General features: G+C 35.3%; 1 protein-coding gene across 1 annotated transcript in view; it reads right to left on the bottom strand.

Annotated features, from left to right (window-relative positions):
• Hcn1 (hyperpolarization activated cyclic nucleotide gated potassium channel 1) overlaps positions 1-20,393 on the bottom strand; it is a 363,268-nt gene extending 342,875 nt beyond the window's left edge. The window contains exon 1 of the mRNA XM_076856146.2: positions 19,990-20,393. Within this exon, the coding sequence (XP_076712261.1) occupies positions 19,990-20,393 (404 nt within the window). The remainder of the gene's footprint in view (positions 1-19,989) is intronic.
• Between the last annotated feature and the right edge of the window lie 1,967 nt (positions 20,394-22,360).

Genomic DNA, 22,360 nt, shown 5'->3' with positions numbered 1-22,360 from the left:
TAGAAGAATTTAAATTCAGCAGGATTTTTTCCCTAATTCTCCAGCATATTTATTGCTTCCCTTCTTATTCTGTTTGGGATTACAGGTCCCTCAGATTATGTCTATAGTTCCATAGTCCCAATAAGTAATTCCTCTGTTCCAGAGGAAACAGTCTCAGAGGTACAGTTCTCTAGTTAGGGGACAATTTCTTGGGCATCTTCCACAGGAAACCTCAGACATTGTTTACTGCCTTTCTTAGCTTGCTTTCTTTTGTAGACCCAAAATCTAACAATAGCCTTCCTAAATTTCCCTAGCAACTGTAAACCATTCTCATTCTTATGACTGAATACTTTGAGGACAAAAATAGTGGTCAATATATTGGGCTTTGAAATGGATCCCTGGGTTCAAGTCTCAATTTCTTCACTTACAAGATGCCTGAACACCTTACTTTTTGATGATTCAGTTTTTTAAGCAGCAATTAGAGACGATTAGTACCTACCACACGACGGCTCCAAAGATTCAGTGAAATAACATGAGTAAAGACACTAGGAATTGTGTCTTGCACATACTCAGAGTTTAGCAGATAACACTACATTTTAACCACCTTTCCTGAAATATCCCCATTTCTGGCTTTTCCCCAGATTTGTACAGCTAAAATAATATTTCAGTGGCAATTCTTTATGACAGATGGCATTTAAAATATCTATTTATTATGAACATCAAAGCCAACAGAGAAGCATGCAAATAAATGAAAATGATAGTATTTCTAGATGCATGCATAGCAAATTTTGTAAAGTTCAATTCTAACTCAGATGAAGTAATGGAACCACGTCAGTCTAGTTATTAATTATGAGAGAAATTTGAGTGTGTGCGGGTTCCCCTCATTTATATATTTGATAAAACAAATAAAATGAAAAATAAAATAGATTTTTTTTAAAAAATTGCCTTTAGGAAAAATGTTTCTGAGAAGAATTTCTCTTTTGAAATGTTGGCGGCTTCTCAGTATTATCTTACATGGGTCTATTTCCTAGTCCCTAAATGTTTACAATGAATTGCTTTTGGTAGCTGTGACACTGATATAAGAACACGTTTTCGTCATTACTATCTCTTGCTGTTTGCCTGCAGTGAACTCTCACATAATTAGGGCTGGCTACACTGCACTTTTAAAATTAAACCAAGCCTCTGGGAAAGAATCGTGGAAATAGATGGTTAAAGGACACCCAGGCAATTAACAAGCGTGATAAAGTTAAAAATTGAAGATAGGAAAGTAGGTTAAGAACTTTCTCTCTCTTTCAAACGTGATTTGTTGATAATGAAGGACTAGACATCAGTTTTGCTAAGAAAGACATAATACAAAGGCAATCCTCACTTCTATCAATAAGTTGAATTCCTTTGCTGTTTTATAGTGGATTTTCTCTATCTTTCAAGAGTACACAATTCTGAAATAATTCTCCATTTGATTGACTTTTAAAACAAAATTGAAAATGCTTTATGCCTTCTGAAATTATAATATTGTAATGAGACAGTGAAGATAATTTCATTCCCCAAAATTACTTCTTTATAAAAAGCATATTAAAAAAGTGTTAATTATTTGTGATGGTCTACCAAACACACACACACACACACACACACACACACACACACACACAGAACTAAATGATTAAAAAAAAAAAAAAACTTCTACATTTTAGCTGGCTAAATATTTGAGAACTAAGATATCATGATTTGTCTTAGTGTTATATTATTTTGCACACTTTCTTTCTTAGCATTTTATTTCTTCCATTAATGTTATATACTTAGGTTCCTGTTTCTTTTACTATACTAAAAATCTGTCTTGAATTCTTGCCATAATTAAAGGTACAAAAGAGTTATCTTGGTGTTGTTTTAATTTTTATTTCTCTTATTAAGAATGAAGTTATAAATCTCTTATTTGAAGGAATGGCTATTATTTGTTGATTTTTAAATAAACTATGTCTTTTGCTAAAAAAATAAAACTTCTTGAAAGGCTATAATTTTGCTTCATTCATATATATATTAATTCATGTATATATATATAAATTTTTTTTTGGTACCAGGGATTGAACTGAGGAGCACTCAACCACTGAGCCACATTTCCAGCTCTATTTTGTATTTTATTTAGAGACAGGGTCTCAGTGACTTGCTAAGCGCTTCGCCATTGCTGAGGTTGGCTTTGAACTCACAATCCTCCTGTCTCAGCCTCCCAAGGCACTAGGATTACAGATGTATTACACCACATCTGGCTTTCATTTTTTTTTATACATAAGTCAACAAAGAGTCCCTAAAAAGACACACAGTACCCCGTAAATACTAATTGAATTAGTGTCTTTTTTATTAGCCCCATAATTTATTTTTACTTATGTAGTAATTATTAACAGGATAATGAAAATGGAATTTAATATTTATTACATATTGGCCATGTATTAAGCACCTTTGCCTTATGATTTTGTCATTACAGTATCCTTGAGGGAATAGACATTATTTTCTCCAATTTTACCCTTAAGCTTCAAAGAGGCTAGACATCTGTTTCAAAACAACAAGTGAATGGGGATAAAAAGAGATTTGAATGTAGTAGGCTTCTTTTATTTCATAGCATAATATCTCCTTTCTATATGAACTACAACTACATTATGAAAAAGTGAAAAAAATTGCATCCCCCAGAATTGGTATCCACAAAAGTTTTCCTCCTGCAAAAGAGAGGGAAATCCACTAAAGTCAAGTGTTAAAATTCTGACTTTTCTGATAGTATGTCTGGATCATTTTTCAACATAAAGTTGCAGTAAGTCATTTTACCTTAGTGTTATTAGTATTATTATGGTTTTGTAACAAATTGAAATCAGATCTGTAAGTAAAACAGAGATACACAGTACAGTTCTTTCATTATAGCCTGATATTTCTAATTTCAAAATTAATAACTCTTCATTTTCCCCCTTCCTTTTTATTAGGCAATAAAACAAATACAGAAAACCACACAATGAGTAATATATTATAAGTCAAACATCCTTGAAATCAAACTCAGAAAATAGAGTTCTGCCACCAACTCATGTAACCTATTTATGTGCCCAGCCTCAAGTATAACCCCCTTTCACCTGTTGCTTTCTTGAAGTTTTCTGACAATCATCATGATTGTGCATCCATAGATTAGGGGTGTTTTTTTTTTTTTTCTTAATTTTTAAATTTTAAGTACTTCTTACCTACAGATTCCCCTCCATCCCTTTCTTGTCCTTATCATTTAATCTGTTGAACTCTAGGTGGCAGATACATCAGTTCTCCTGGGATGGATTTTGCTAATTACAAACCCCAAGGGCAGTAGTTCATCATGTTCCTCACTCCTTTGCTTCTTGCATATTGGCACCTGGATCCAGAGGCTTGATCAGATTCAGATTCTATCCCCTTGGCAAAACTATAGGTGGTTGTTTGCTTTTTCATCAAGAAGCTGCAATGTCTGCTTTTGATTTAGTTTCTTATAGTGTCCATTGATGCTCAATGTCTATACTTTGATTACATAGGATGATAAAACAATGATTTTCTAATTGTATAACAACACAATTATTATTTACAAGTCTTAGCTGAAATCATTTTATAAGGATGCCCTTTGTTTCTTCTGCTAAGTTACACATTGGTTCAGCTCATATAGGAAGGACCAGAAAAATATTTCATTCTTTTCTTTTACTTACCCAGGTTTCAAGATAGCAAGTAGTGTTCTTATGAGCTGCTGCAGGTAATCATTTTTACATCCTTATGAAACCAATTTTTAACATTCAGTGGCTTAAATGCATTAATCTTACCCTTTTTTGAAGGGCATCCTCAGCTTCTCCAAGAAGGCTTCTGACTCTTTTTGCTATTACCCTACTAGTCTTTGATAATGTCCTTACTATCTAATATGGCAATTTGCTACAGTCTCTTAATATACATTTCCTGCTCCAGACCTGAGGTCGCTATTACTCCTCTTCAGATTATTCCTGGCCTCTTTTGTAAATTCTATCCCAATTTCATCCACTGTCCCAGCAAAATCTGTCAGCATGCGGGAGACCCATCTGTCTTAAAGTCTGTCAGATGCTCTTGCTTCATTCCACCTACACAAAAGTTTAAAATCACAGGTCATGCAGTTGTTGAAAGTTTGTTTCAAATTATTTACTCTTTATATTCAGGAGTACAGTTTTACTGTAAAATTTCTTCATGTTTTGTTTGTTTGGTTGGTTGGTTGGGTGTTTGGGTTTGCTATTTGCTCTATTCTTCATGTGCAAAAATGATGCTGCCAGTACCACCACTATCTTTTCAGACTTGAATTCCCTTTGTTTGTTTTTTTTTTAAATTATATTGACATCAGTGTTCCTGCATCAAGATCTATATGATATCCTTACTATTAACTTTACACAAGATCAAATTTAGTAGTGTATAGCAGAAAATTCTTGGTTGGAATCTTTTTCTTTCTTTGAGTTTGGTGAAAATAAGTTAAAAAAAACTGGTAGCAATAGAGTTAAAATTCAAAATTTTTCTTTCAAAAGGTTGACTTGGTATTTTATTACTTGGACATGGAGGGTCATATTGTCAGCATTCCTTCCCCATACAATTGTACTTTAAATGTGCATTGGTACATCAAACAATTTGACAAAGAAAAAAATGATACCATGAAGTAATATCATACTTTCTAAATGTTATTGCTCAGAGGGATACATGATCTACTGCATCTTTAGTAAGCTAGAATGTTTTCCAAAGACAATGACATTTGAATAGCTTTTATAGGTCTGTCAAAGAAGACTCATATAGAATGCAATGAACTGAGTGTTAAGTCTCCCCAAAGTTAATATGCTAAAATTCTGATTCCCAGAATGGTGGTGTTAGGCCTCTGGAGGGTAGTTAGTTCATGAGGGTGGAACTTTTTTCCTTTCCAGCTTCTAGAATTGTGAAAAATAAATTACGGTTTCCTATAGGTCACCTAGTCTATTGTATCTTGTTTCAAATGAACTGAGACACGAAGATATCCTCAATATATAGATCCAAATTTTTAAAAATCTACATAAAAAAATCATAGTCAAAAGAAGTATTAAAGAAGACATGTATATTATCTTAAATATTTCCAGATCTTATTCACAAATGCATGTTTCAGTAAAAGGACAAAAAGCAGATTAAGTTGTCCAACACAAATTAAAATGTTCAGTTTCTGTAAAGGAGGGACACAGGCAAAAAGATCACCTTGTTTTGGAAACTATACATAAAAAAAAAAAAATCTTGATTTGCATAATGTTACCAAAAAATCTCTTCATTTGTTGAATTTTTTTAAGTACCTAGTTTGTGCCATGCATACCAGTTGGTCTTGGACTGAGATAATTAAAACAATAAAAAAATTCTTACCCTATAGAGGCTTAAATTCCAGATGATGAGCAATAATAAATGAACAAAGTAAATAAACAAAAAAAAATGCTGTGATAAATTACTACAAGGTCTATGCAGAAAAATAAGGCAGAAATGGAGAAGCACTAATAACCAGAAATTCAGAACAGGGTTGAAATTTTGCCGAAGTTATACTGTTTATAACTTTTTACAGTTATGAAAAATACTATAGAGATCATCCTTGCTTCCATGTGCTTGGAAAGGTATCATATATTTCTCTTTAAGATAAATTATTAGCCAAAGTATTTTTAAGAATTTATAAATCTCATTTGTATTTATATAGATTACTTATATGCATATACGTGTATGTGCATATATGTTTGTGTATTCAAATTGAACTTTAGAAATGTGACAGACTTTTTGGAGTCAGATGATGAAAATCTCTTCTCCACAATTATATTATTTAATAATGCACTAATTAACTATCTACATATTTCTAGGGACTGTAGTTTTATTTATTGGGACCATTTATACATTTAAACCCAAATTCAAATTTTACTTTGCTGTAAAGTAATAAATATTGATTTTACTCAACTATTTTAGTCAATTAACACTATTTTTCAAATTTCAAATTAGGGCATATAGTGTGCATTTTGGCTTTTGTAGTCTGTGGCATTACATTTTCTGTATACATCCTTAATCATAGTTGTTGATGTATAGAAAAGTTACCAATATATTTTCATATATTTAAATTATAATCAGTCATCTTACTGAGCTTTGCAGTTACTTCTATCATTTATCAGTTGATTTAAAGAGATTTTTAAGGTAGGTAAGCATCATTTACAAAAAAAATAATTCAGCCTCCTCCCTCACCAAGTATATTTATAGTTATAATTTTGTGCTTTATTGCACTTACTGACTCATCCAGAATAAAACTTTCTATGCAATCCTTGGTGGCCAGGTGTCTAGCCTCCAAACTAAACCAACCACTTGGTTGATAGGGGATATTCATTCCCCACCCCACCCCTCTCTTTTCAAGTCTCTCTAGCTACAACTCTAATTCTAAAACTGGTTGTCCAAGTAAAACTTTGCTTCCTTTATCTTCCATGAACTGTTTTTGGTGTCTTTATTTCTGTTTTACAATATTAAATAGTTTGGGAAGTCTTAACTAGAGGCCCAAAAATAAATGTGCTTGAATATCTTAAAATCATAGACTAAATATTGCAAATATATGCACTTTTGCAAGGTAGAGGGTTCACAATTTTAATTTGAGTCTTGAAGTTTTCCATGTGTTTGGGAGACTAAGAAACAATAACAGAAATGAATAACCATGAATGATTAGTATAGTTTATAATCATAGTAAACAGAACTCCAAAATTATCTATATATATATACTTATATGTTATATATATATATATATATATATATATATATATATATCTCCAAAACTAAGTGCTTCTAATAATTATTTCTACTTTATATATTAAAAGTAAGCCTGCATTCAGATAACACATCTGTCTTCAATCTTCATCCTAATTCACTTACATGGTTATTCAACAAAATTACCAAATTTACTTCTCAGCAACTTTTATTAAAATATGTATTATTTTTATAATACTGTTATAAAAATAAGTATTTAAGCAATGAATGACTCTTCAATTAAAAATAAAAATAAGGAACTCTTGTTCTCCCTGTATGCACTAAGGATATAACTTTTATTTTTTTAGTCTTTGTGAAGACAATAAGCAGTACAATTTTTAATAAGGTATATTCTGTATTCTAAAAAAATAACAAGGCTAAACTAGTCTGCAAGGATAATAAATGGCATCTGTTCTAGAAATGATGTAAGAAAGATTTTTAAACACATTCTGTCAAATTTGCAATATTTCTCAAATTTTAAAATTATATTTCTAAATAACCATTTTTCAAAGACCATTAAATTTGACAATAAAAATAAAATGAAAGAATTTAGCAGGTTATGACTCATCTTATTTGGCTCATATGTAACTTTAAATGATTTGAAATAACATCCCAAATGGTTTAATAATGCCATTTTTTTGATGAAAATGAACATTAACAGTAAGTAGCACACTCATCTCAATGCCATCAGAATTTTTCCTAAAATCTACTTTCAAACGTTTAATACTGCAACATTTTATAGAACATAGAATGTTATCTGGAGAACTTTACAGAAAGAGTACATTGAAAGTTTAACAATATTATTAATTAATTACTATCTAATTCCAGAAACTTGGGAGTATGAGGCAGGAGGATTCCAAGTTCCAGGCCAGCCTCAGCAACTTGACAAGACCCTCAGCAGTTCTGTGAGACATTCCCCAAAAATAAAAAATTTTAGAATGTGGGATGTAGCTCAGTGGTAAAGCTTCCCTGGATTCAATCCCTAATAACCTTCCCCACCCCAACCCCCTCAAAAGAAAGAAAAACAGAATTTATCTGACTAACACATTTCACCCAATTTGGGCTGATAAAATTATTTCATCAGCCTTTCTAGTTAATCAGATAATTTCTTCACTATTATTCTATTTAACCTAATAACTGACTACTCAGTTAAAACAAAGAAGCATATTGGCATGCTCTATATTTACAACTTGGTGATCTTATTTATATAGACATGATTTTTTTTCAAGACCTTGGCTGTAACTCCAAAAAATTAATAAGCCTAATTACACACACACATACAATACTCACATGCAGAGTAAGCAACTACTAATTTTGGACCTTCCAATTTGTTTCCAATACTTTGATATTATAAATAGTTCTGCAACAAATATCTTTGTGTGTTACTTTTTATCATATGGTGGAAAAAGCTCAGGAAATAAAATTATTGCTATGGACTTTTAAGAATCCTATAAATATTAACTTTACTAATTAATACTGATGTCAGTTAAGACACTTCTTAACAAGAGTGATACAGAAGAACTGAGGTTGGGCTGGGGATGTGGCTCAAGTGGTAGCGCGCTTGCCTGGCATGCGTGCGGCCCGGGTTCGATTCTCAGCACCACGTACAAACAAAGATGTTGTGTCCGTTGATAACTAAAAAATAAATATTAAAAAAAATCTCTCTCTCTCTCTCTCTCTCTCTCTCTCTCTCTCTCCTCTCTCACTCTCTCTTTAAAAAAAAAAAAAAGAAGAACTGAGGTTGACATTCCTATTAAGGTATTCCTAGGCTGGGCTGGGGTTGTGGCTCAGTGGCAGAGTGCTTGCCTCACATGTGAGGCACTGGGTTCCATCCTTAGCACCACTTATAAATAAACAGAAATAAAGATGTTAAAAAGAAAAAAAAAAGATATGCCCAGGATGATTTAGGACAGACTATTTAAGCTGTCCTTCATTCCTATCATCAGAGAGTAACAAAAGGGATATCCAAAAGAATATCTAATATAATTATGCTGCAATATTATAATAATATTATTATGTAATATTATTATGCTGGAATATCTATTAATCTAATTTTTCAAATATTTGTATCTATTCTTTCTTCCCAGAAGACCTCCCTCCAGTGCCTTCTTCTTCCCTGTCCCTGTCTACCCTTGTCTCCTTCTTGGTAGCTACTCAGGTAGACTCCTGGGACTCATTCTTTTTTTTTTTTTTTTTTTTTTTTTGGGTACATCATTTGGGTTTATTTTTAATTTGTTCCCTTAAAATACAGGTCAAATACTGACAGGAACTTGGAGGGAAAAAATCTACTTACATACTTTATACATTGCAATTTTAACAGTCGGATGGGATATAATTATATATTTAATATTGAAAAAAACAGTTGCTGTGATAATAATTGAGATTATGAAAGCTAGTTATCTTACACACAAAACCAGTTATTAATACCTTTCAAACATTTTAATAAATAGTGAAGTATATAAAAATATATGAAGTATAGTGAAATATATAGAGTAAGTACACTAATAAGATAACTTTAGGAAAAACATTATAGAGTTTTGAGCTAAACTGTTTATAAAGTTTTAAAGAAAAATACAAGGTAGAACAAAAGAGTTGAAAATGGGATAATTCTTTCTCTAATTCAGTTGCTATTAGGAAGGAAATCTCAAGATCTTGGGGTGACATCATCAACAACAATGTTCTGTACAAGATGAACTAGCCCAAAATCACTTTGCTTCTCCACTAAAATTGATTATATCTAAATCTACTGGATTAAATAGTGTCCCCCTAAAATTTCATGTCCATCCAGAGCCTCAGAATATACTTAATTTGGAAATAGGTTCTTTGCATATGTGATTAGTTAAGAAGAGTCATACTGGGTTACAGTAGCCCAATAACTGGTGTTCTTATAAGAAGGCCTGTGAAGGCATCCACAGAGGAAAGGCAGCCACATGAAGATGGAGGCAGGTATCGGAGTAACATAATACAAGCCAAGGAATGCCAAGGATTGCCAGCAATCACCAGGAGCTGGAACAGAGGCAAAGGAGAATTCTTCCTTAAAGCCTTCAGAGGAAGCATGAACCCCATACATATTTTGATTTCAGACTTCTAGCCTCTGGCAATTGTGAGAAAATAATTTTTTGTTGTTTTAAGCCACTTGGTATGTGTTACTTTGTTATAGCAACTATAAGCAACTAATACATTGAATGAGTATTTCATCTCACAAATGTGCATAATAGTGACTGCAAGAGAGATATAGTAAATAATAAGGCTAAGAAATTATTATTTCAAAGATCTAATATTATACTATGAATTTTTAATAATAAAAGTAGAATACTAATTATATTTCATTTTAAACATTTTAAGATATAATCCTTGTGTTCCAAAAGTTCATTCTATAATGAATTATTTCAGGTTTTAGCCAAATATTGGTTTAGGTTCTTGGCCATTCACCATTGTCCAACTATGTGTGTGTGTGTGTGTGTGTGTGTGTGTAGTTTTTTTTCCCTTTTTTTAATTGGTTGTTCAAAACATTACAAAGCTCTTGACATATCATATTTCATACATTAGATTCAAGTGGGTTATGAACTCCCATTTTTACCCCAAATACAGATTGCAGAATCACATCGGTTACACATCCACATTTTTACATAATGCCATATTAGTAACTGTTGTATTCTGCTACCTTTTCTATCCTCTACTATCCCCCCTCCCCTCCCCTTCCATCTTCTCTCTCTACCCCATCTACTGTAATTCATTTCTCTCCTTGTTTTTTTCCCATTCCTCTCACAACCTCTAATATGTAATTTTGTATAACAATGAGGGTTTCCTTCTATTTCCATGCAATTTCCCTTTTCTCTCCCTTTCCCTCCCACCTCATGACTCTGTTTAATGTTAATCTTTTCCTCCTGCTCTTCCTCCCTGCTCTGTTCTTAGTTGCTCTCATTATATCAAAGAAGACATTTGGCATTTGTTTTTTAGGGATTGGCTAGCTTCACTTAGCATAATCTGCTCTAATGCCATCCATTTCCCTGCAAATTCCATGGGACTCATTTTAAAGTTCTTCTCTGTGACATCCCGTTTCCTGTCTTCCATGTCTTCACGTTGTTTTCATATAATTCCTTATTTTGTTGGAGCACATTATCTGGTAATTTTTTAAGAAAGGGTATATAAGTAGTTAATACTTGCATTTTTAAATTCTGAATGTCTAATTAGTCTTCATTTTATGGCAAAGTATAGAATTATTTTAGACATAACTGGATCAGATTTTGTAGACTTTATTATCATTTAACTTACTGGATTGTTACCACTTCTTGATATATAACCTTATCTTAGGAAAGTTTTAATATTATTTGTTCTGACTCATTGGTGTTCTGAAGTTTCTGTGTACTGATTCTGGAGTCTTTGATGGTGCCTAGTGCTTGGAATCTCTCAGAATATACATTTCAGTTGCTACTAGCTGAAAACTTTCTTTTAAAAATGTCTATCTTAATTCCACATGTCCAATTTTAGTTTTTTCTCATCCTAGAACTTCTTTTGATAGATTTTAACCTTATGAAATAATTCTTTATTTTTCCATATTTTCTTTTATTTTTTATCAGAGTTTTCTTTTTGCCCTAGTTATGAAAAACTTCCTAGACTTTATCAACTCATTTCATGGAAGAACTCTTTTTAATCACTTGCCATTATTTTCACAGCATACTAGCCTCAGTGAGTGTACAGAAACAGTAACTTTTTCAGAATATAATATTAGGGCATTTTTTATAATGTTATCATTCCTCTTTTGTATTGTCATTTCAATACCTTTCTGTGTCCTCTGGACTTTCTTTTTCTTTTTCCTTTCATGGTGGAGCTTTTTCTCAAGAGGTTGGCAATATTTTGCTTTCAGTTCATATTAAACAATACAATGACAAAAAATACAATTACAGTCTCTATGAATATATGTGGGGCTTTTACAGAATGATTAGCTGATAAGCAAGATTTTTTTTTTTTTTTTTTTTTTTTTTTTTTTTTTTTTTACCAGATGACTTTGAAATGTCTCCCATCAGCAGTATTTTACTCTAGTTTTCTGCTTGGGGAGAACTGACCTGACTCCAAGCATTGTAAATGGCAGCACTGAGAGTTCTGCATTCACTAAGGAAACCCTAAATTAATTTTGTTTTCAGCCCGGCTTTCCTGAAATTATTTCTTAACTGGCACTTTCAAGTTCCAGGTTCTTTTGGGGTTCAATGGTTGAAGAATTGTGGAAATATAAAAATTTCTCCATCAGTTATTTCTCAAAATGTGGTTAAGATATCTTATTCTTTGCTGTCTTCTCTTTCTTCTACTGATCTACATGTCTGAGTGTTTTTTCATATTATTTTGGAATGGTTTCAAAACGGAAGAAGTATAAATGATTAGATTTAATCTATCATGTTTCCCTAAAGGTTTGGAGAATTATTTATACTGGCAGCCTTATTTCTTATTAGGTAAGAGTTGAAGAGATAGAATTAAGATTCACAAGGAACTGAATTTCTGGCCCATTTCTTACTGTTTATCTGTGTCGTCGTCGTATTCATGCTACTTAACCTCTCTGCAGTTTTATGTATTCATTTGTGCATCAGGCAAGAAAATATAATAATTGGGGCATGCAGTTGCAGGTGACAGTGAGGAGAGAATAGAGCTTTCCCTTCCTCCATCTGGATTTATTAACTCCAAGGTTAAATATGTACATGCCAAGGTAGGAGACTAAGTGTCTAGTTATTCAATAAATATTCATTAGAAGTCTATTATATTGACTCACTAATTTCATTTCTAAGAGAAATTAAAATATATCCCTGCATCAAAACTTGTATATGAATATTCCTATCAGAAGTAATCATAATTTCTAAAAAGTAGACATATTTTAGATGTATATCAGCTGATGGATGGATAAACCAAAGATGACAACTTCATACAATGAGATAGTATTTAGGAAAAAAAAAAGAGAGAGAGAAATAAGATACTGAAAAATTTTATAATATACATTAGTCTTGAAAAGACATGCTAAATGAAAGAAGCCAGCAAGGAGTATGTATGTGGTTCACTGATATGAAATGTCCAGAATAAAATTTTTGAAAACTGTAGAGACAAGGGCTGGAGATGTGGCTCAAGCGGTAACATGCTCGCCTGGCATGCGCGGGGCGCTGGGTTCAAGACTCAGCACCACATAAAATAAAAAATAAAGATGTTGTGTCCATTGAAAACTGAAAACTAAATATTAAAAAATTCTCTCTCTCTCTCTCTCTCTCTCTCTCTCTCTCTCTCTCTAAAAAAAAAACAAAACAAAACACTTTAGAAACAGAAAGTAGATTAGTGCCTTTCTTGGAGTGATAAAATGCTCTAGAATTGTTTTGTGGTGATGGTCATACAATTCTGTGAGTGTACAATGACTTTTACTCTTTAAATGAGATAACTGTATGATACATGGATTATATCTGAAAAACTGTTTAAAAATAAGAAAGCTTGGTAGGAAAAGTCTATTATGTTTACTTTTAAAGCATTTGGAATGTAAAACTGAATAAGATCAATGAGGAAATCAGGCTTAAATTCTAGTGGAAGAATACACATAAAAGTAATCATACATTCTGAGGAAACAAGAAGCCTAGATAGAAAATATAATCATCACTAGACTACAAATGTTGATCTAGATGGAAAATAAAATGAATGTGATCATATGATAAAACTAAAAACTAAATGGTGATTCGAAACTAGTTGGATGGAGTAATGACAACTAAAAAGAGAATTCAAAACAATGGGGTTAAATGGCTCATCAAAATCAGGAGAGAACTCAGCTTGTTCTAGGAGCTGAAATTTTACCTGAGGGGTGGAGCACAGTGTTTGTGGGATGAGGGATGCAAGGAGAGAGGGAGTGGCATGAGATGAAGTTGCATAAATAGGTTGTGATTATTCAGGATTTTTTGGCTCAGTGGAAGTTTCCTAGTAATGGCAAGCAACTTAAGGATTTTAAGCAGAATAATTAATATTAAATCTTCTTTTGAGATCACTTTTATCACTTTCTGATGATAGAAATGAAGGAAAATTTAGATTTTCTGTCCTAAATTAGACTGGGCATATCTTAATAGAAATGTCAACCTCAGACAACCTACATCACTCTTGTTGTTTCAAGAAGTGTCTTAAATAGAAATAGTATTAATAAGTAAAGTTAATATGTACAGGATCCCTAAAAGTTCATAGTAAATAATTCATTTCCTGAACTTTTTCCAGAATATGATAAAAAGCAATGCACAACAAAGTTTGTTACAGCACTATTTATAATACCAAAGTACTGGAAACAAATCAGAACGTCCAAAATTAGTAAATAGAAGAAATTGAAAAGTCAAAAATTAGTAAATACTTGCTAACTCTCCCTCCCCACCCTGTGTGTGTGTGTGTGTGTGTGTAATTAGTCTTATTAATTTTTTTGAGTTATAGCCAAGTTCTTGAAAATAAAATCAGGTCTATGTAAATAAGATTGTCAAGTTGTAAATATAGAGCATGCCTAAATTTGCTTCGTGGCTTTACCTGAGTAATTAGTTATTATGTTAAATAGAAAAATACTGTGAGGAAACTGGCTGATAAACTTGAAAGGCTGATGAAATCAATTTTGTCAGCCCAAATTGAGTGAAATGTATCAGATAAATTCCTACCCCCACACCAGGTGGGGAGGATTACTGGGCATTGAATCCAGGAGAGCTTTACTGCTGAGCTACATCTCCAGTCCTTTTTAATTTTGAGACAAGGTCTCATTAAGTTGCTAAGGGTCCTCCTAAATTGCTGAGGCTGGCCTGGAACTGGCAATCCTCCTGCATCAGCCTTCAGAGGCCCTGGAACTGCACGATCCACCATGAGTGACTTCAGATAAATTCTTAGCTCAAAAATAGTCAAATTCCATGTTTATTTTTACAGTTGAATAGTTCTATCACACATGAAACACACACACACACACACACACACACACACACACAGAATTATTAGAACCAGGAAGGCTTATTTTGAAAAAACAGAAAATCCCAAAATGGAAAAGAGGTCCTCAGTTTTTTGTTTTTGTTTTGTTTTTCGATGTTGTATGTATGTGTATGTGTGTGTGTGTGCATAAAGCTAATGATAAGTTGTATATCAATATCCTTTATAAGAAAACTATGCTTAGAAGAAAATTATTTAGTCTAAGCAAAAATAGTTTTTTCCTAGTGCTTACATATTTTCTTCATTACCATTACCTCTGTTCCTGATCTACATGGTGTTGGCCTAATTTATAGTTTGCTATCTCTTTACGTAAAATGATAAAATCAAAATTTGTCACAGACCTTGAAATTTTTCAGTATTCCTCATGCAATGCTAATGGTCTGCCATAATTTTTACTATAATTACTAGTGACTATATTTGAAATTCTTCTTCCTAAGCCCAACTTCTATCTCTAAACAATGAAGTAAACTATCTGCATAACAAAAAAAATTACACTCAGAATAGCAAGCCGCTTACCTGAAAATTATATCAAGTCCATTTTTGGATTCATGCTCACTTTGGGACATAGGTTCATTTACTAGAATAATGCAGAATTTCAATACTATTTAAGTTATATTTTTGATGGTAATGTTGTTTTTGTTTATGGTTTTTGGTCGAGTAGATATAATTGAACTCAATATAGTTCATGAATTCTATGATAAAAATCATAAGTAATGTATCTTTCAATGCAATTGCATTATTGGTCAACAGTGAAGTTCATAAGTATGTGTCAAAATAATTAAATATTTTTGGTAAACTGTATTTGTCCATTGATTCTCAATTTATAACAAGTCTTCAAAAGTAGGTTTAAGGGGAAATTTTCTCAGAAAAATAAACCAAAAAATACCTTGTAATATTTTAATGATATCACATCAATGTAATGTTTATAAAATATAATTTAATAGTGAAATATCTGCTAAAATTTTAAGATTTATGTATACTAAGAAAAGGTAACAATAAATTCATACCTTCCAATCTTTTAAATTATTTCACTTTAATTGGGTTTCATAGATGCTAAAGCCACTAAGAAAAACTTAAACTATAAAAATATTTATGGAATGTGGAAACAAGTAAGTAAAGCCTTATGGTTTATTTGACTCTGTTGATTTGGAAAACACAAGATGCATTGCTGGGATAATGCAGACAGTTTCAGTCTAAAGATAATATAACAGTAGGCTAATTAGACTTTAAACCCCAGTAGGTTGAATTGTTTTCTTGTGAGAAGCTCCCAGAAGCAATTGGTCTCTCTGTATGGGTAGAATACAGGTGAAACCTACTTTCCCTAGTGAACACGTCAGTGACCACTAACATTAGTACAGATGGATGCACTCCAGGGCAGAGATGGAAGGCCAGAAGTACAATATCTTCAGGAAGTGACCCCCATCTCTCGCCTCCAGAGTCTCTGAATACTTACCGGCACAGTAAGCTTTTCACAGTTACAATAATGATGAAAAGCAGCAGAGGAAATAAAAAGTCAAAACACAAAATCTCTTCCATTAGGAGGGGCAAAATGTCAGCTGGCATCTATATAGAGTAGAAGTATTATTTCTAAAAGAGCCCTCTGTGTAAACATAATCCAAAAATATAACATCAAAATCCCTAAAACAGCAAGCCCTCTTATAATAAATTTTTCCAAGGTAAATTGCTGGCATAATAAAAATTTCTTGTCTCCCATGCATGAGGTCCTCCCATGCATGTGTTCAATCCCCAGCACTGCGCATGAGCACAGTGCACATACTCACATGCACAAGTCATCCACAAAAGGATTCTAAATATTCTTTCATTTGAATAATTATCTCATAACTATCAGTTGGCTGTGAAAGCACAGTAATTGACCAGTGTCATTTCCATTAAATGAATAAAATGTAAAATTGTAATCAATATATAATCTCTAATAGAAATTTTAAAGATCTATATTTAATCTTGAAATCAACTATGTATGTGTGGTTCACATAAGACTGAGAGCATGCCCTCAATACATAAGATCTCTGCAAAAAAAAAATTTTTTTGAAGCACCTATTTATATCTTCCCTTGCTTACAGTTTATAGCAAAAACAAAAACAAGATTTTTTTTCGCTAAATTCTCCAGCTTCCCCTCAGTTATTTGTTATAATATCAATATTTTGGGGCTCTTCTTTACTCCCTGAGGGTTTCTAACATCATCCTCTCCAGAGAAAGAAGGGAAATACAGTGTCTTTGCCCTACTTACACCGGAGGTTGAAGAAAACTACCTGCCAGACACAGCAATAGCACTCTTGGGCTCTGGTGGGTGAAAGAGGCACTAACTAGCTCTCTGGGAGTCTCAGCAGGAGCACAGCCCTGCCCCTAGAGGGAAGTGGAAAAGAACCAGCCTTAGAAGTCTTCCTGAGAAGGGAAACTGGAACATTAGCAACAGTATTAAGTCATGACATGACCTAGAGTGCAGGGTCATGCTACACTCTGCTTGTGGGAGTGAGCAATAAGCACACTCAGCAAACTTTCCTGGTCATCCAGAGGCTGATGAGAGTGTCAAGGAAAAAATAATCTAGAAATCTTTATTTTCAAAATCTACCCCTCCATGGAAATCTATTCTTGTGTGTCACTCAGTTGCTAAATAAATAAGTTTAGCATTTTAGGAATTACGGCAATTCCTCTTCCTTCAAGCATTTTCTTTAGGGAAAGACTGAAGTGAACAAATCATGACCACAGATTTGGAGTATCTGCTGAATATTAGTCACACATTGCTTTTCCTACAGAAAAAAAAAAAATTACTGCTCCAATTTTATCTTTCAGACTTTTGCTTTGTTTGCTACATTATGCTGACATGTCAAAGTTTATGCTGGTATTGAAATCATACAAAAACAATAAAATAATAACAATATGTAAATGTCTTCTGAATGCAAATAAGCATATGATTACTTCTGCTGTTTGAGAAAACCAGTGTATGTTGTAATTATGAATTTTAGATTTTATTTTTCAGATATCTTATACTTTTAAAAACCTAAATAATAATGAATATTTATGTCTGCCGTTTTCTTTTTTTCTATTTACACAAGGGAAAATCAAATATTCTATACTACTCTACATTGGAGTTTATTTAGTGTATTAGCTCACTTTTTAGTGATTTTCTATTTCTTTGAAATACATGACAAAATTAAATCATCACAAGATGTCAAATTCTTCCTGTGTTCAGCAACAATGTTTATTTTTAGAGATATTTTTTCTCTCAAGACCTTCTTGGGAAAATGTGAGAGAATCTCTTTACTTCATTCATTCAAAGGATTTTGGCACATTATTCTAATTCCTGAAAGATGGCCTTATGTTTGTATCTAGTTAAGTAGGAAAGAAAGTTTTATTGTTTGATATATGCTATCACTTTAAAAGTGTTGTGCTTTTCACATTGCTGAAGAAATAAAATTATCACATATAATCATTCAAAGGAGTGTAAAATTAAATAAACAAAGCTTAGCATTTTATTTGCATGTTACTGTTGAATGTCACATATTTCTGAAAATAAACCACTTTCATTTTTGTTTTTAATACTGAAGCATGTTTCCATTTTTTTTTTTTAAATGTAATATGAGTTGCAAGATCTTTCCATGGGGAATTAAAGAAGACAGTATTCTACTCTTGATTCCAAGCTTTGAAATTCTAAATAGCATGACAATCTAATTTGTCTTAAATCAAGGTCATTTATAGGTTTGCTTCTTTAAGTATTTTCCTAATGGAGGAAACACGTTTGATTATTTAGTAGATCCTTTCAGTATGAATATTCTGTCAACCAAACTCTTTGTGATCTATGGACCACAGATGTCATTAGCTTTTATAAATTTTCCTTTAGACTTTGCAGTGTATTTTGCAAATAAGTACCTTAAAATTGAACCTTTTGTAAAATGCATTTGCTCTACGTATAAATGACTGAGGCTACTGATTTCTGGGACAGATAAATATCTCAGGGAACGCAAAGACAGTCGTTTTAAGGCTTTGTTTGGCAGGACTATGGGTTTTCCAAACAGCTAATGTCATTCAGAACTATGGACAGCTCCCATTAAAGCATACTGTTGATTGCAATTTCCCTTAGTTTCTAAACACAATTCAAAATAATGCTGCATTTTATGCTATATTTGTTTGCTGTTTAGTAGGAGCCTATTTAAACTGCTCGGTATGTTTTCAAACTCCTTTAGTTGATTCATTTCTCTTTTTCAAAAGAGTTCAGTTAAATAAATAAATAAATACCATCCAGAGTTACTACTTTTTGATTTTCAAAAGGAAAGCCCTGCCCTGTTCAGGAGCTAATATAACGTGACAGCACGATATGTGTACGCTAATAGGATCTTCTTCACGACCTTCATTTGACAATCTATAAACATGCTTGTAACCGAATGAATATGTGGGCAATGAATGAGATCAGGAAACGTCTTAATTTTCATACTCCGAAGCAGAGTTCTCCTGCTAACAGCTCTGTTGCCCTTCCTCCCGAGCTGGGAAACAAGAAAGAGATTTCTGAAATAGACTCATAGTCAAGGTCAAGAAAGGGTGCAGCTCTATTTCAGGAAGGGGGCTCTGGAAACGCCCCCTGTCTCTGTTTCAGGGAGGCTTCCTGTCAGCTCCTGCCCAGCTTGGCAGTTCCCACTCCACTGAAACGTCAAGTCAGCGCCTATCCAAGCGCAAATTACCCTTCCTCCGCCTGCCAGCCACTATTCTGAAGAAATGCGATGAGGATACCCGGTGCGAATAAGCATAAGAACAACAGATTAATACTCCTCAGGGGCGAGAGGTCCCCAAGGACCTGTGAGTGACCGTCTCCAGCTACCCCACCCTCTCCTGAACCCTACAGCAGCATTTCTCCTTTGGGGGAAGGACGGATATCTTGAGGGAGAGGCACTAGGAAGGGTGTCTGCCCTCTTCCTCCCATCACTGAAGTAAAAGTTTCCTTGGTACAACTTAGCATCCTTCCTTCTGGGGATCACCATGGCCTTCACCATTCTGAGATCTGTCCCCAAAGTTCACAAAACAGAGAACAGTTTCCCCGAGGCTTGCTGGCAACAGGATCTCATCATTCAAACCCCTACTGGGTGGAAACTAGTTGGAGAAGAGTAGAGCCTTGTCTGCCCAAGTAGCAGCCGCCAGGGCTACTCACCTCCTGCCCAACACCCCCAGACTTTCGAGTCCCTGGGGTGCCCCCCCTCCCAAGAATAGAGAAGGGTGTTGGAGAGCGCGCCTGGAAAGGAGGGTGGGGCGGCGACTGGGAGCCCTCACCTGAAATCACTGTAAGGGTGGATAATCCAGAAGCCTGCAGTTTTAACCCTTTCCTGCTCCTTCTCCACCGCCTTCTGGCTGCCAAACATTCGGAGGGAGAATTTGTTGACCCCAGGCTGCAGCATGGAGGTGAACTGCCTCTGCATGAAGCCATACTGCCGACGAGGTCCCTCGGCGTCCTCGAAGCTCCCCGCCGGCTCTTCACCGCCGCCGCCGCCGTCCACCTTGAAGCACACGGAGTTGCCGTGCTCCTTCGAGCCGGCCCCTCCACCCCCAGGCGGGGTGGCCAGGCGCTTGTCGGCCGCGGCCGGCCCCGCGCCCGTCGCGGGCGCCTTGGAGGGGAAGACGCTGTTGCCATCGTCCCGGCTGTTAGACGAGGAGTTGGGCTTGCCGCCTCCTTCCATGCCCGGAGGACGCGGCAGGAGACTGCGCGGACTCCAGACTCGCCGGCCGCCCGGCGCCGGAGGCACTAAGCCGAGGGGCAGGGGCCCAAGCCGGCTGCCCGTAAACTCGGCTGCCCGTCGCGGCGGCGGCGGCGGCGGCGGCGGCTGCTGCTTCCCGCCCTCGCCGCTGCTTGCTGCGCGCCTGGCTCCCGCCGCCGCCGCTGCCCTCAGTGGCTGCGCTCCGGGCTCCGCCGCGCCTGGTGCTGATGCTGAGGCTGCTGGAGCGGGGCGAGGCGAGGCTCAGCTCAGCCCTCACGCCCCAGCGCCTCCCCTCGGCTGCCCTCTGCTGGCCGGAAAGGGTCTCTCCCCGCTCGCACGCCACTCACTCTCCTCCACTCTTGCTCCACTTCTGCCCAGCGTGACATTGAACTCAACAGCCCTTGGAGACGTTTATTTGGACTTGTTGCAAGGGAGACTTGGCATATGTGTGTACTAAAGAAGATAGGCTAAGGGACGGACGGACGGATAGACACACACACACACACATAGCTTAAGCTAGTGAGTTCGTCCAAAAGAAACAAATACCCTAAAACTCATGGATACACTGTCTGAACGCCTGTTTGAATGATGATACAGAAGGGGAAAAGCGTGAGACTAATTCAACACCCCCGAAAATTACGCTTTATACTAGGAGCACATAAGAAATTCAGGTTTGACAATAGCAAACAAATTTCATGAATAAAAAGGCAAGTGACGTGTGTGTGTGTGTGTGTGTGTGTGTGTGTAAGAGAGAGACAGAGTCGCGCCTGCGCGCACACAGAAAGAGGCAGACGACCAAAGTGACTAGGTCTTTGCAACCCTGGGCAATCAGCGGCTTGGGGCTTTTCAGATTAAAGCTCTGTGCCTTGGAAGAGACAACTGACCTCCTTCCCGTTATCCTTGTCTATTTTCGCGCAGATCCTTAAGCAGGGGACGGAATTTCTTTCTTATCAAGGTTTACTTATATCAACTCACATGTGAGTAAGTCTATTGGTCACCAATAGCAAGAGGAAATGTGTGACAGAGACTATGCCTGAACTGACCTATCTCTTAAGATAAGTTATATAATCAATAGAACACATTTAGAGGCATGTGTGCCTGTCAGGGTTCACTTAGATCATGTAGAAAGTAGAGATGTTTCAGGATTTGGTCAGAATATAATCATCTCTTCAGAAAAGGGAGCATTCTCAAGTGAAATTTACAGCATGCAACTCATGCTGAGGAAAGCATTCTCAGAATCCCTCTGTGTCTTCCAAACCCACTGGATTAGCTAAAAGAAGCAAAATGTGCTGCCAAACTCACCAGTCACTCAGCAGGGCAGCCTGGAAGTCTGAAGAGCTTTAAGACTCATGAATGTCCCCAAACATCTGTTCCAGATACAAGCCTTGCCTCCCTGCTCACAGCCTCTTCAAAGGAAATCTTGCCCTGCCAACAGTCCCTGAGCCTCTGGGTTCTTGTCATCTACAGCCACATTTTTTGGAAAGTGGGTAGACACTACTGGAAGGGGAGGTTGATCAACCTGGCAACAATGGCCTAGCATTAAAAAAAAAAAAAAATGAGTAGGGTCAATTAAGGTATTTTCCTGAAAAATTGTGCAGTGATGAAGCCAGTTAACAATGAGAGAGGCAAGGAAAAACAAAAGACAACTGAAGGCTTTGGTGAGGGGTTTACAGATGTGGAAAAGGTAGAAGAAGCAGAAACAAGAAGTCTTTAAGCCAACTCAGCTAGAATTTTGAAAATTTTCCTTACCATATTCTAATACTATAGTCTATGCTAAATTTCTTTTCCCAGTATGCTATGCCCTGACTCAGACACCATCTGTTTTTCAAATAATCAAAATCCAGAACCCCAAAAATAAGTATAAGTGGCCAAATTCTAATGGTAAGAAAAAAGGGGAGAGATCCGATCTTTCAAAGTAAGCACTTGGAAATCCAAGAGGTGAGATGAGG

This window comes from Callospermophilus lateralis, chromosome 5 (genome assembly GCF_048772815.1).
Source record: "Callospermophilus lateralis isolate mCalLat2 chromosome 5, mCalLat2.hap1, whole genome shotgun sequence".
NCBI classification, from domain to species: Eukaryota; Metazoa; Chordata; class Mammalia; order Rodentia; family Sciuridae; genus Callospermophilus; species Callospermophilus lateralis.
Note: the sequence above shows the minus strand (reverse complement) of the source record. Positions and strands in the feature narration are given on the sequence as shown.